The sequence below is a fragment of the Caenorhabditis remanei genome, chromosome V, assembly GCF_010183535.1.
Source record: "Caenorhabditis remanei strain PX506 chromosome V, whole genome shotgun sequence".
NCBI lineage: Eukaryota > Metazoa > Nematoda > Chromadorea > Rhabditida > Rhabditidae > Caenorhabditis > Caenorhabditis remanei.
This window is the reverse complement of record NC_071332.1, coordinates 11831570-11845939: the sequence shown is the minus strand read 5'-3', so window position 1 is coordinate 11845939 and position 14370 is coordinate 11831570. Positions and strand designations below refer to the sequence as shown.

General features: G+C 37.4%; 4 protein-coding genes across 4 annotated transcripts; 2 read left to right on the top strand and 2 right to left on the bottom strand.

Moving 5' to 3' along the window:
* Positions 1-319: 319 nt before the first annotated feature.
* Positions 320-4492, bottom strand: GCK72_019165 (uncharacterized protein; the record flags this gene model as incomplete). Its single annotated transcript, XM_053732903.1, has 14 exons — positions 320-427; positions 477-761; positions 810-929; positions 975-1272; positions 1347-1456; positions 1504-2043; positions 2091-2305; positions 2365-2386; positions 2497-2738; positions 2788-3148; positions 3253-3423; positions 3586-3734; positions 3790-3868; positions 4343-4492. The coding sequence occupies 14 exons, from the start codon at positions 4490-4492 to the stop codon at positions 320-322; spliced, it is 2850 nt and encodes a 949-aa protein (XP_053581816.1).
* A 3008-nt stretch (positions 4493-7500) lies between these two features.
* On the bottom strand, positions 7501-10290 carry GCK72_019163 (uncharacterized protein; the record flags this gene model as incomplete). The annotated part of the gene is made up of 5 exons (XM_003115237.2): positions 7501-7701; positions 7752-7988; positions 9475-9621; positions 9669-9794; positions 9928-10290. 5 exons carry the CDS (start codon positions 10288-10290, stop codon positions 7501-7503), a joined length of 1074 nt encoding a protein of 357 aa, XP_003115285.2.
* On the top strand, positions 8227-9356 carry GCK72_019164 (uncharacterized protein; the record flags this gene model as incomplete). The annotated part of the gene is made up of 5 exons (XM_053732902.1): positions 8227-8325; positions 8432-8584; positions 8630-8722; positions 8781-9095; positions 9147-9356. 5 exons carry the CDS (start codon positions 8227-8229, stop codon positions 9354-9356), a joined length of 870 nt encoding a protein of 289 aa, XP_053581815.1.
* A 1537-nt stretch (positions 10291-11827) lies between the features above and the next one.
* On the top strand, positions 11828-13907 carry GCK72_019162 (uncharacterized protein; the record flags this gene model as incomplete). Its single annotated transcript, XM_003115164.2, has 6 exons — positions 11828-11924; positions 12042-12284; positions 12339-12823; positions 12908-13200; positions 13250-13649; positions 13716-13907. The coding sequence occupies 6 exons, from the start codon at positions 11828-11830 to the stop codon at positions 13905-13907; spliced, it is 1710 nt and encodes a 569-aa protein (XP_003115212.1).
* Between the last annotated feature and the right edge of the window lie 463 nt (positions 13908-14370).

Genomic DNA, 14370 nt, shown 5'->3' with positions numbered 1-14370 from the left:
ATGAACAACGTCGATGGTATCAGTTTGGATTAAAATAATCTTCATTGGTGTTTTGGAGGCAGTGTCTAAAGATCTAAATGTACATAAAAGTAGGTGAAATCTGAAAATGATAAATATGAATAAAACACAGAAAAGTATTACACGTCACAAGATTTGGAATTCGAGAAAAGTGAGAAAATTTCTTGAGAGAAGTCGGATGTTTTGGAAGGAGTCGGGACTTTGGAGATAAAGGTAAAATTGAAAAAAAAGATTCAAGATATTGGAGAAATTGCACATTTAAAGCTCTTGATTGGGTTGGAAAGAATAAATAAATAAAAGTTTACATCATCAAATGAGAGTTCCTAACATCATAATAGCCACGTGACGGGTCTCTTTTTAGACCTCCACCACTACTTCTGGAAGATGGAGCAGTATTGGAGAGATGAATCTGAAAGAAGAGAAAGTATTTCTATGCAGCTAAATGTCTGAAAACTCACTGATGGATCGATATAGAATGGTCTGAAGTAATGAGTTCTCTTCCTATCATACAGAGTTCGGAACTTCGTACAATTGAGATAAACCAATATGAAAATGGCAATTGCCAAAATGACCAGAATGGATATTTTGGCAATTGTCATTACAGTACTCCAGTAAGTGTCTGTATTTTGATAGAGAAGAGGTAGTTTATTAGTGAATCGGACTGGAGATAGTTGAATTACTTCTGCAATCTGTTCGTTCTTCTCAAATCGACTGACGTCATCCCAATTGTAACTGTGGGGACTCTGTAAGGTCATGAGATGATTTCAGATTATCAAGAAGTTATTTCTTACCCGAATCTGAGTAGAATTAAAAACACAAAACCGCATTCCATACGTTGTATTCATGTCAATTGACTGATTCACGTGAAAGATGAATGGCTCGGATGAGAATACAGACGATTTCAATACGGTCTGAAACAGATGGTGTGTATTTCCCGAATAATAAAACAACCTAACCTGAATCAAAACCACAATTTTACTCCGTTGTGTATCATTGAACTCAATCTTTGTCTCATTATTCTCTTGCTCCGAGAGCACATCGACCTTCCCGAATTCCACGAAAAGTTTGTCAACACTCTCAGCATGCTCAATATGAAACAAGGCATCACTTCTTCTGACCATTATATTTCCACTTTCTGAGTCCCACGTGGCATTTATTTCTCTTCGGGGAAGACATATCGTGTGAAGCATTGTTTCTCGACTGGCACATACTCCATTGATAAGACGAGCATGGGTTGATGAAGGGCAGATACATCTGAAACATTCAGAGATGACTCATATTGAAAGTCGATAAAATTCTCTATCGCTTGATTTTTTGAAGGAACTTACGTTTTCCTATCTTCACATCCAAATTCACAAACGACACCTTCACTTGTCAAACACTTTTTCGCTTTTTCATGATGACGAACTTCACTAGAATTTCCAACGAGATTGGTTAGCTGGAAATCATTTCTTATTTGACGAGTTTTTATGAACAAAAACCTACCGAATCTTGTAATTGTTTTGCAGCTTCTTCCAGTCGTTTTTCCAATTCTCGATCGATTTGCTCAACTGCTTCTGCTGTTTTATTATTCATTTTCTCACTTCCATTCTTCACTGATTCTTCGATCGCTTTCTCTAGATTCTCAACTGATTTCTCAATCTCTTCACTTAGAATTCGTCGCGTGGTTTGAGGTGATGACGGTGTGGATTCTGAAGTTGTCGGACTAGGAGTCGTCGCTTCGGGTTCAGATTTAGTAGATGATGTCGATGTTTTCGTTTTCTCAGATTCTGTTGTCGATTGAGAAGATGTTGTCGGAGGAGACTCGGTTGTACTGGTAGTCGATGTAACTTCAGCTTGTCCGAAAAGTTTTGGTGGGAACGGAAGTCGAGGTATCGTGGTTGATTTGAGCGGTGTTTTCGGAATCGGTGTCTGAATCTCAGTAGTCGTCACTGTCTTTTGCTCTTCATTTTGATTTTCTCCTAGTGTCTTTTTGTTGATTTCTTCAGCCTTCTCCAAGTTGATAGGCGAGTCGGTGGAGTGTCTCTGAAATTATTCCGCTCTTCCGTGATTTTAAGACTTTTCAGACTTACAGTTCCACTCTTAACCTTCACGTGATGTTCATTTCTGATTCCATTCCCAGATACAGATAAATCAGTTTCCATTCGGTATACTGTAGATGTTTGTGCTCGTGGCGGAGCTGTACTTATCGTTGTTTCTTGTTTCTTCGGTGGAGTTTTGTCCTTCCAATCCTTTTCAAGTACAGTGGAGCCGATGATTGGTCCGCAATCTCCGCATCCTTCTGTTTCTAAAAATTAAAAATTTGTGTTCCAGTGAATTAGGAATCGAGAAATCGTCTCGACTTACGAGAAGTTTTGCAACTTGAACACTGGAATGGAATCACTTGAATCACTCCGAACTTCGGTCGTTTTCTCTTTTTGGACAGAATTGCACAAACCTGAAATTATACTTATGCACGACACATAAAATCGTTCATACCTGAACTCCAAAATCTTCATCTTCTGGAATATCCAAACTAAACGTTGACAATGATCCATCTACACGAACTTCTCGTTTCGCTGCTAGCTGCCACGTCACAAACGGAGCAACTCCTTTCGACTCGGCTGGTCCATATCTTACATGATAATAGAGGGGAGGTCTTGGTGGAGTTTGCCAGGTGATTTTAGCCTTACCACGATCACCGGAAATGTCGACAGTCTCGAAACAAACAGGGTTGGATTCTGGAAACAAAAAGGAATACATGTTGAACAAAGGGAATTACAAACAGACCTTTACTGCAAACTTCTAGATTTGGATTCTTCGAACAATCAATCTCAATATTCTTCTGTATATTGAATGGTTCTAATCTGACACATCTCGGAAGCATCCTCACTTCAACCCACATTCGACAACGTGCTTCCAGTACAGCTGGAGGTAACCAAACTGCCAATCGACCTCCTCCTTTAACTATTTCTATTCTGGGTGTTGGGATTTCTCCTTCTGGAGTACTACACTGAATTGGGTAGAGAGCTGGAGACTCATAGCTATAGATGTCTCCATCAATGTATCCAGACGGAAGAGACCACTTCACATAGAGTTTCAGGTCACCAGAAGAGTTGAAACTATTGACACGTGGCATTTCGATCGAGATCTGGAATATAACTTCATAGTTTTCATTTTAACTTTTGAGTCTTATAAGACAGTTGCCTCTCCAATTTACTATCTGACCATTCACTCCGTTTAGCTTCTCCTTACCTGCTGTTGTGTCAAAATAAACGGAGGTAATTGAACAGGAATCGGCTGCGGACGAATGATGTCAAAGACATCCGATGGGTTCGAACTACGGACAACGATAATGACACGAAATTGGTAATCACGGCAAGGATCGAGAATACTGAAGATGGCTTCCGGTTTTGAAGAGGCACCCTGGAATATTGGAAGAGTGAAAATTAGGGAAATTGATAATCTGGATGAAAACGTTCAAGATCTTCATTTATTGTGGAACCAACGAGGAATAACAAGACGAATCAAAACATCATTGAGGCGGATGAAAAGCGGTCCGACGGACTCACATACACTTAGACTCACCGCGAAATTCCAGTTATCCGGTTCAGTTGATATTGTGGAATACTCGAAAACATATGCAAACGCAGCTGGTTGTGGCTCGATTGACACTTTTATCATGTGAGCGTCCACGTATTCTGATTTAGTTTTTGGAATTGTGGAGGACACTTGTGCTGGAAATAAAGATAGTTTCAACAGAGCGGTTCGATCTGAAAAAGAGAAACATACCAGACTGTAAGTCAGCATCAAATCGTGTACAATTGGACGGTTCCCGTGAAATCGGGCAATTGCAGATGGAGGCGGAGGGCTGAAATCTCGGAATTGATGTTATTTATTGGAGAGTTACATTTGACCTTTTTTTAACCTTTAAACATCTTAAAACCTACAGTTATTTTTTCTCGCTCTCCTCTCTGTTGTTCTCATTTTGCCTAATCGCCCCCATCTTTCCCTCATCCCCTTAAATCCACTTAACCAATCTTCAAGACGATTTTGTTGCGGGAAAAAGAAAAAGTAAAAAGAAGGAAAAAGTGTTTGAAAGATGACCCGATAATTTGACCTGTTCTTTTCGTTTCCCTAATCCATCTTACTCATCGTTTCACTTTAAGAGGACAACCTGACGAGACACAAATCGTTTTTGACTCATATCTTCCTCTATAGGTACGTATTAATAGCCCGTGACAGTTCAGGGAAGGAGAAAGGAACGAGAAGTTAGATTTGGAAACCCAGATTCAATATCTGAGACTTCTGAAAATTGATGACTCATAAACAAGAAGACACTTACCGTTCCAGATTTCATACAGAGAGTGAAACACTCTAAAGAACACTTGGTCTTTGAATGTGATTCTGCAGTTGTTGATGAAATGAGAAAAACAGAAATAAGGAAGAGAAGCAGAGGACTTTTGAAATTGACATCTTCTGATTCAGTTCCCATGTCTGAAATACAGAGAATGAAGTTTTGAAAGGCTAAAAGTTAAACAAACAATAAACATGCAATGAAGCGGAAAAATTGAATCTTAATAAGAAATTATTTTTTTTGTGCAGTGGCATGGTGAAGACCATCTACTTTCTACAGTAACCCGTAAATTATACATGGGTGCGGGAACCAGGTATCGAGGAACTTATGTGTTGAACATTCTCAAAATCTTATAAATCATGAGAACAGATAATCGAACACCTATGCTAAGTTCGTCAGTTCGTAATTTTTGAATCTGGTTACGGTAGTTTTCGATAACCGGGGATCTATTCTAGATCAAAACTGTAACAAAACCTCAAAAACGAAAAGCTAGAAAAAATGGACAACAATACGTAAGTGGAGGAGAAGAAGCATTTATTTTTGGCGGATCAGAGACGTTTCAATAGTAGTAGGCATCCCACCAACAGTCAACACAAAACTACCACTTTGAGAAAAAAGAGAAAATAAAGAGAGACCGGTCAAGCGAGGGAAAAGATTTAGAAAAGGCGAAGAATATGGAAAAAAGGTATGAAAGGAGGAGAAGAAGAAGAAGGGAAGAAAAGTAAATGTTACGGTTGTGTTGGCATAAAATGGTGGAGTAGAAAGGGATAGCTGGGATTGATGGAAACGAACACAGAGGAGATACATTTTCAAGTGTTATTAGGATATTGGGGAGGTTTGGACATATGGAAATGGGCACCAGTAGGTGGAAAGGCTTTCTATTACTCTCCTCTTTTCCTTTCACAGAACCTTTTTTCCAGATTCGGAAAGATTGTCAGTTGTCTGGCAAAAAGAGACGATACCTTGCTTAGCTTTAGCTCAGCCGTAGCCAAACACAAAGCTCAAAACGTTTAAAAAATAAATATTGGATGAATTCTCACTGAGAGGTATTTGCAAAAGTGAGAGTGATCAATGTCGATGTTTCAGCCCTGTTAACCAAATTATGGGTTTTCTGAACCTGATTGTTCAACCAAGAAACTAGGAGATAAAAATTTCAGATGCAATCAAAGCGGTGTTCCAATGATTATTATTGTTGAGAAGATTCTAAAAGAGCTGAAAGTTTGTATAAGTAAACTGCAGAGTCCCTCATATCAATCCCTTATCGCTCTCGTTTTTTCTTTACTGTGATTGTGTTAATGGCTTTTGGCCCTTCATCTCAAATAAATCAATGAAATCAATGATATCATCAATAGTATCAGTAATGTTGGAACCTGATTTAAACTGATTTTGAAGAAATCGATTAGCCAGTCTGAGAGATATGCTTATTAGGTATAATCAGTTAGCTTCAGATATCAGATATCCAAAAATCCAGATCTTTGTGAAACGAAACAATCAGAAAGTTGAGGAATGTGATGAATGAGAGAGTGTACTAGCGAGTCAAATCTAGGATAATGAGGAAAACTTTGGAAAAGAAAAACAACAAAAATGAGGGAAAACAGACATCTTCCTCATCCGGAAGATTGAGATTTGGGGAGGGAAATCGGGACAGTTTTGACAGTAAAAGTCGGGCGCACTTCTTCTTTCTTTTGCCTCTTGCTTGACGCATTTTGTCTGTCCTAAATTCGAAACGATTAATTGCTGCTTACGTCTTCAGCCTCTTCACTCTTCATAAGAATTCAATTCATATTTTTAGTGTCACTTTAAAAGAAAAAGAGAAGGAAGAGGACGTTCCGACGGTCACTTAGGCGGAGGACATGGTGTAATAAGAACTTACTTATCAAGTATCGAAATGAGGAAGGAATTCACATTTCTAACGGAAAGAAACACATCAAAATACAGAAAAAATAGTGACTTTGCAAGCAATGACATGGCTGATATCGTCTGGTCTGGGAGGATGTGGAGGAATTCTCTAGAATTCCAAGATGTCTCAATTTCAAAATGTGCCCCCAAATTGTTCGAAGCAACAAGTTGAAAAGTAAGATAACCATAATTTTGGTGTGAAGTGTTGAAAGAAAGGGGAACACTCTTCATTCGAGAACTTTACGGTGTTCTTTTTGATGTACAGTAATACCTGCCAAAACAGTGAATCACTGATAGCTTTTCAGGTGTTTCGAGATTCGCACTTCTAATGGAGAATTTAAAGAAAACCCAGAGGAACGGTTAGCTTTCCTTTCGTTTAGAATGTCATGAGATGATGAAGAATAATTTGATTACTTACAAAAATATATATTTCCATCGAAAACCGAAACAGATTGGTTTTTCTCCTAAACCTCCCACTACCCAAAGCTAAGCTTGTCTATTCGAAAAGTAAAAGTACGTTTTGAAGTAAAGAATAAGATTGATCTATATCCTTCCTCCAGATTTGACTACTTTTATAAATAGTGTACTCTCTCTTTCTCTCCAAACAACAAGTGGATTGACTTGTGACAGATGACCCCCTCTCTCCTTTTAATAGGAATTGGGCGGTTCCCCTTTTGTGTTTGTATCTGTCCATATCCATATGTGTCATGCTTCTTTTATTTTCTGTAGATAGATTACTATCCATCCGATACGATTCAGAAGGAAATGAGGAAAACCACAATATGCTTCCGATTGCTTTACAGATTATATGAATTATTTTGTGGGATGAGTGATTCCTTTTGGATAAACGGATATCCTGAAAATGAAGAATGGAACCGGAAAATGTTTTAAAGTCTATGGGACCTGTCTTCTAATTCATAACACCACATTGCATAAGTGTAGTGATAAAATTCTGAAACAGACAAGAACATTAATGAACAACGAAACATGTATTTTCAAATGGAACAGGAATTTAAATGCAGAATTGTATAATTCGAGCATGCCTAGATAATGTGGAGAACTTGTTAAAACGATTCTTTTGACGTCGGAGAATGAAGTTGAATGGCTCTGGGTGCAATTTGCTCGTTTATTGTGGACTGAAAAACTGTGGTATTGAAGGGAAGAAAAATTTCCCTTGTTTAGATTTCCCATGTACATTTGTCGAAACTTTACCGAATGAAGATTATAGTACACTGTTTTTATTGAACTTACGGATAATAAAGAGCGACATTATTCTTTTCTTTGAACATTCTGGCAGCAGCCAATTTGTTTTCAATACTTCCACTAAATTCATGCAGTTTGTCAGATACATCTTGCAGTGCAGCTTCTATGAGCATGTCGTCGCGAATTAAATCATAACGAAGATTCAAATTACTGCAAATCATTTTAGCAGTGGTTTCATCGACTTCCTGAAATAAATTTGTATGAAATCTAGAATGCCGAAATAAGCCCAACTCACATTACTAGTTGATGAGAAATTGAAAAATGACTCTTGCTGTTGTTTATCAACAACTGTTTCAGCTGGAGAAATAGAAGTATTTTCCAAAATTTGAGATTCTTCATTTTCAGATTGGAAGGAAATTGTTGATTCAGTGGTTCCACTGTCCTTCCTTTCTCGTATCTTCTCTCCATTATTCGATATCTCATGTTCTTTGATGATCTCCTCGACATCTTTGGCCAACTCATGATATGCTACCTGGAAAAAATGGAATAACTTGTTGAGAAACCGAACACAATTGAAATTATAACGAAGAAAATACGTCACACTCATGTCCTTACACCACTTTCTTCTAATCGACAAACACCTTATCATTGTTTTCAAATGAAAAAATCGAAAAAGAAACCTATGAAAATAGGAATGAGCAATAACGGTTTTATTTTATTTCGATTGATTTGAATAATTTTTTCATTGTGAATGATATAATTACAGGAGAATGGGATCCCGAACTTCAAAACTTGGAAATAAAAAGAATGCGAGAGAGACGGAGACATCAGAAAACCAACTCGACGAAGAGCGAATCAACAGCGAAAAAGTATGTTCCCACATTTAATTTTAAACTTCAATAGATCGTTCCTAAAAATTAATTTTAAAATAGTTTACTCTCCAAACAACTGTTGGAAAATTCTCCAAGTTTTCAGGAAGATAAAGACTGGGAATTTATCGATGACAAGAACCCAGAATATCAGCAATATATGTTTAGTACTATGGATGTTGAAAACACTCCATCACTCACAGGCGCCGTTTTGGTGCTTTCATTTCAAGATCCAGAACGAAATACGGACATTTCCGAGGTGATTCTTAACTGAAAATACGAATTTCACTCTTTCTATTTACAGAAGTCGCAAAACCAAAGAGAAGAAAAAGAAAATCATATATTGATCGACCCTCTATGTTCTGAGTATTACGGATTACAGTTGGAAGTCAAATTGGTAATATTAAGAATAGAAGCTCGCATAGTAAAAAACACGAATTGTATCAAAACTTCAGAATCAACATTCGACATATTTGGAAAGGCTCGGAGAAATAGGAAATTTATCAAGAGAAGTGTACAAATTATGTAGGATTCGCTTGAACAATCGGAAACTCTACTCACTTTTTCTGAAAGCAGCTGGAAGCATGTTAGATGAACCTACAGTCAGAAGAACACTATCTACTTTTCAAAGATACACCAGTCAATATATTGTTTCCGAAAGTCAAAAAGACGTTGCATCAATCAGTCTTAAGAAAAAGGAAAATAAAAAATTCAGTTTGATTCGACCTTTCCGAAACGCAGCAAGAAAATTACAACTTCGCTTTTCCCAAGTGAGTTCATGATATAAATATTCATGAGTAAACACAGTTATCTAATTACAGCGGAAAGTTAAATTAAAATGTAAAGGTTCACCAAGTTTTGGTGTACGAATGTATAAAACTGCATCATTTTGTTATCGAAAACCATATATCGCCAAAGAGTTACTTGTATCTACATATCGGTTCGTCAAGGTATCACATGATGCAGGAATATGGACGTGGAAATCGATTTGGAAAATGATGAAACCTAACCTTTTTGTCACTAATTCTTAAATAAACATATTTTTCTGATTTCCAATATACTGTTTGATAATCAAATCGATTTTTGCAAATCTGCCTATTTACGTCTCATTTAAAGTTTTTCAACGTTAAAAAATCCGTGCCTTCTTACCAAGGTTTTTTCGGCACAGCCCTTTGCATATTTAGCTCCATCAACACGACATTGCTCAACAGTTTTTTTGAGAACATCAAAATTAGTTTTTTTGATTTGAAAGTCGTACGAATCCAATGATCCAAAAAGACATTCTTCAATCGGAAGCTGAAATAAAATATCGTATAAAAATTTTAATAATTTCAAAGAATTACCACTGGCAATCCGGTAAGTTCTATTTCATTCGCAATCAGGAAGTCTACAGGCTCCTCATGATTGAGAAATGCCAACTGTGTGAATGAAACTGTTAGATTGTCTTCGCCCTTCAACGCCATAGCAACCTGCAAACAATATTCGATTTCTGGTAGTGAAAGCAACTTCTGAATTTCGGAAACAACCTGAACGACTCAAAATTATATTTCATTATACCGTTTCAAACAATCAAACAACCCTAAACAGTTTTAATTCACTAACCGCAACCGGATGTGCTTCCTCGATGTCTTCAATGTGGTGCTTGTGGCTTCCAGTGAATGCACATTTGGAGCAGAAAACATTTTCATTCTTATAAAATTCAGCCGGTACTTCGTGATCCTTTTTTGGCTCATAGAACCCATCGCACCTATGATATTGACAAATGAAAAGAAGTCTGTGTGGAACGAGTTCGTTGCATTCTTTACACTTCGCACATCTCAAATCCCATTTCGTATCTTCCAAATCATTCATTTCTAGCTCGAAGAGTTCTATCATCGGCGAATCTTGGTACATTGAACTTAATGAACTGTTACCGCTGCTACTGCTGCAGGTACTGCTTCCACATGGCATTCTTTGTGGGAACATATTTCTGCAAATGCTGTTAAATGTTCATAATTGATAACAAAAAAGAGAGAAGCATAGAGCATTTTTAAGAGATTTTAAAATAAAGTAATCCCTACTTAAACACAATGATGAGAATTACATCATTTTTCGCGGAACGTTCCTCGGAACCCGACGCAGCTTTAATGGGCCTATTCTTGGCAAGCAAAAAACGTTTTTCGCTGCTTTTTTTCGATTCACGGAACCAGAAAATCAACGAAAAACTCTTAGTTTTTCGCTGTTTTTTTAACGTTTTTCGCTGGTGTTTTACCGTTCTCTCTGAGACCTGCGGAGTCGAAAAAGGCATGTGCCAGAGGAAAATAGTTTTTCGCTGCTTCTTTCCAATTCACGAGAAAAGGAAAGCAGCGAAAAACGTTTTTTGCTTGCCAAAAATAGGCCCATAAATTTTTTTTTCGAAAAACATCGATCGGAAACGTCGGTGTTTGCGGACCTCAGGTTGATTACCGTAATCTGTTTAAAAAATTATTGTGAGACCGTACAAATCGGGAAGAAACGAAATCGGGAAGAAACGAAAGCGGAAGAAACGAAACGGGAAGAAACGAATCGGGAAGAAGCGAAACGGGAAGAACAGTTTTTCGCAAGTTTTCCTGACTTTAGCTATAGTAATGGCTGCGCACAATACTCTAAATCGATTTTTTAGTTCCGTAGCTTTATTTTCGACACAAATTTTAGCGCATAAGCCAGAAAAATCTTTTCTCAATTTTGGATTACGGTCAACTCCGCAATTTGACGTGAAGGTGTTCACAGAAATTTAGCTTGTTCTTCCCGATTCGTTTCTTCCCGTTTCGTTTCTTCCGCTTTCGTTTCTTCCCGATTTCGTTTCTTCCCGATTTGTACGGTCTCATTATTGTTTAGGGAAGTGGAAGGTTGCTCTTCTTTGCTGAGTACTTTGAAGTCTCTTAGCTAAGTCAAAAGACTTCAAATATTGATTCCAATACATTCACTTTTCTGTCTCCCAGACTCCTCTTTTCCTAATTTAACTCCATTGCCTTTCGCTTTTAGCATTTTTCTTCTCGGCGCGCTTTCTCTTTTTTTCCATTTTCCATCCGTTCAGTACATTGGAATGAATAGATAGAGGTCCTTCCTCCCCTTTCTCGTCAAACTGACGGAGTAGTAGCGTGTCTCCAATGTCTCTGTTTTTCTCTGTTTCTCCTTTGAAATGCACCCCAACCCGTTGTTTATATTTTTCGTTCTTTCGTCTTTTCTCTATTTGGTACGAGGCGAATCCAAAGAAATGGGTTACATTCTTTCATTTTTCTTGTAAAACCCGGAAAAAGTTATATTTCGAATTCTCCGCTGAAAATGTGTGTTGATTTACGCCACTAAACTCCAATCAAGTCGTTATTTTGGAGTGTCGTCCTGTGATTCGTTCGGTGAATTTTTAATTGTTTTCAAGTGTTTACATAGTTTTTATTCATATATACATTACTCAAATACTCCAGGCAAACGTCTTTAATTCTCCCAATCCTATAAAATTTATAATCCAGGTTTTATTACAGGAATGGAGTTATCGGATTTAATCGAAGTGACACGGGTACGCGATGCATTTATGAGAAAAGGTCCGAGACCAGCACAGATAGGAGATATTTGCATTTTTGGTAAGTTAAAATAATTACGAAACTCTGTTTTCAAAATTCAAACAAGCTTTTCCTAGAAATACAGCTGAAAATTTCTGTTTTCTTTCTTCCTTTCTTTTCACTAATTTTTCTTTCCAGGTCACCATCTAATCTTTGCCCCAACAACAGTCAGCAAAGAAGTTCCTGATAATTCAGAAGAGTTCTGGTTGCTTCACAAAGCAGTTGATCGTGTTCTTTGTGAGCCAATTTCCAAAGAAAATCCACAAAGAGGAGGTCTGCTTGCGCTGAAATGCAAGAATTTTCTTCTAATAATCTTCGAGATTGGAGATTTGGAGATTTGTAGAGCGACTGCCAGAACTATTGAAGCACTTTCAAATATTAGTACGTTTTCATAGCGCATTGGTTTTGGATTTCTGAAAAATTATTTATTTTCAGATGGTTTCCTTCACGACTATGCTTTCTTCTACAACTCTCCATTCACAATTTTGGATGACGGATGGTCGGCATTCGACCCGGAACAAGAATTCGCTCGACTGATGCTTTCAACTGACGCCTTCAGAATCTCATCAGTCAATGAAAAGTTTTCAGTTTGTCCTAGTTACCCAGAGAAACTAATTGTTCCGAAAGGAATTGGGGATGATTATCTGAAAATCTCGGCAACATTTCGGGAAAGTGGACGATTCCCAGTTCTGAGTTATTTTCATAAAGAAACAAGATCACCACTTGTCCGGTGTTCACAGCCATTAATTGGACCAACAAATAGAAGATGTCGAGAAGATGAGACCATTCTGAATTCATTGATTACAATTAATAGAGGATATATCATTGATACAAGATCTAAATCATCGGCGACTTCGGCAAAAGCAAAAGGAGGTGGTGCAGAGCCACAAGGAAATTATAGACAGTGGAGATATATTCAGGTAATGTTCATTTCTAGATAAGTAGTCCTGCATTTTCTTCTGCGATTTTTCATGTTTCTCAACTAATCTATAGATTCATTTCAGTGCCCGATCCCCCGACAACGAGAAATTCACGATGCCCTCACCCGAATGGTTGATGTTTGTTCCGAACGGAAAGTAACATCCGATCGATGGGTTAGTCGTGTTGGACAAGCTGGATGGTTATCTGCAGTAGCTGCATCATTGGAAGCAGCTGCAAATGTTGCACAATGTATATATAGTGAAGGATTAAAAGAGGTTCCAGTGGTAATTCATGGAGGAGATGGTCTCGATTCGACATTGATTGCTTCTTCATTATCCCAAATTCTGTTGGATTCTGATGCAAGAACGATTCGTGGGTTAGTGATACTTCAACATTTTTCAATAAAATGAATTTCTAACTTTTAGATTTGAATCAGTAATTGAGCGTGAATGGATATGTGCCGGACATCCATTCAGTCTCCGAAATAATCATTGTGCATATGCGGAAGGAACTGTCACGGGACCATTCGAATCTCCAGTTTTCCTCGTTTTCCTTGATGCTGTCCACCAGATGATTTCTCAATATCCAATGTCCTTCGAGTTCGACGAGAATTTTCTGATATTCCTGTTTGAACATGCATATGCTTCAGAATTCGGATCGTTCTTGGGAAATTCTGAAAAAGAGAAAAAAGAACATGGAATTAGAAAGAAGACGGTATCCTTATGGTCACATGTGCATCATCCAGAAAATATGAAACAATTTGTGAATGTTTGTTATGATCCAACAACTGGTGTCATCTGGCCAAGTATCGCTCCGCAGTGTATTGTGAGTTATATTTGTTTCAAAAAAGATTAATATCACATATAAGTTTTTCAAATTGTTCGTTTTCAGAAAATCTGGGATCGTCTGTTCTTCCGTTGGCAACGTCCGGATAATAGTTGGTCAAAGCCGGAAACGGAAACCATTCAAAGCTTAGCAGACCATTGGAAGTTACGCGAAAAGGAGTTGACAGCAAAAGCGTCATCATTGAGAAGAAATGTGATTGAATTGTCACGGGAACTACGTGTTTCGTCACCCATTTGAAATGGTTTCCTATTCTTCAACTCATTTTCTTTTCCTCAACTTTTTCCTAATTTATATTTATTGTTCCCAATCTCTAGATCTCATAAGTGATCGTTTTCATCGCTTCTGTAATTAATTAGTGTAGTTTAGAAATAGAAAATAAGTAACTTACTTGAGGCTGGTTTCATCTACTTTCATTTTCCAAATTCTCAAAACTCATTGTTTATTCATAATTAGGCGCTTCTTTATCCCGTTCCCTGTGCATAATCAGTTTCCAGTCTATCACTATCTGCACTCTTGAAATATAATTTTGTTGAACTTTTATAATTTATTAATAGTGCTTGCTTGTAAATAAAATATCTTCTATTGGCTTGTTCTTCTATTTCAGATTGACAGAAAGTTATGTAACTTTATGGAAACGTGAAGAGGTGAACAGTTGAAAAATCAATTCATTCATTCAAGTCAATTTCAAAATATGTACAGA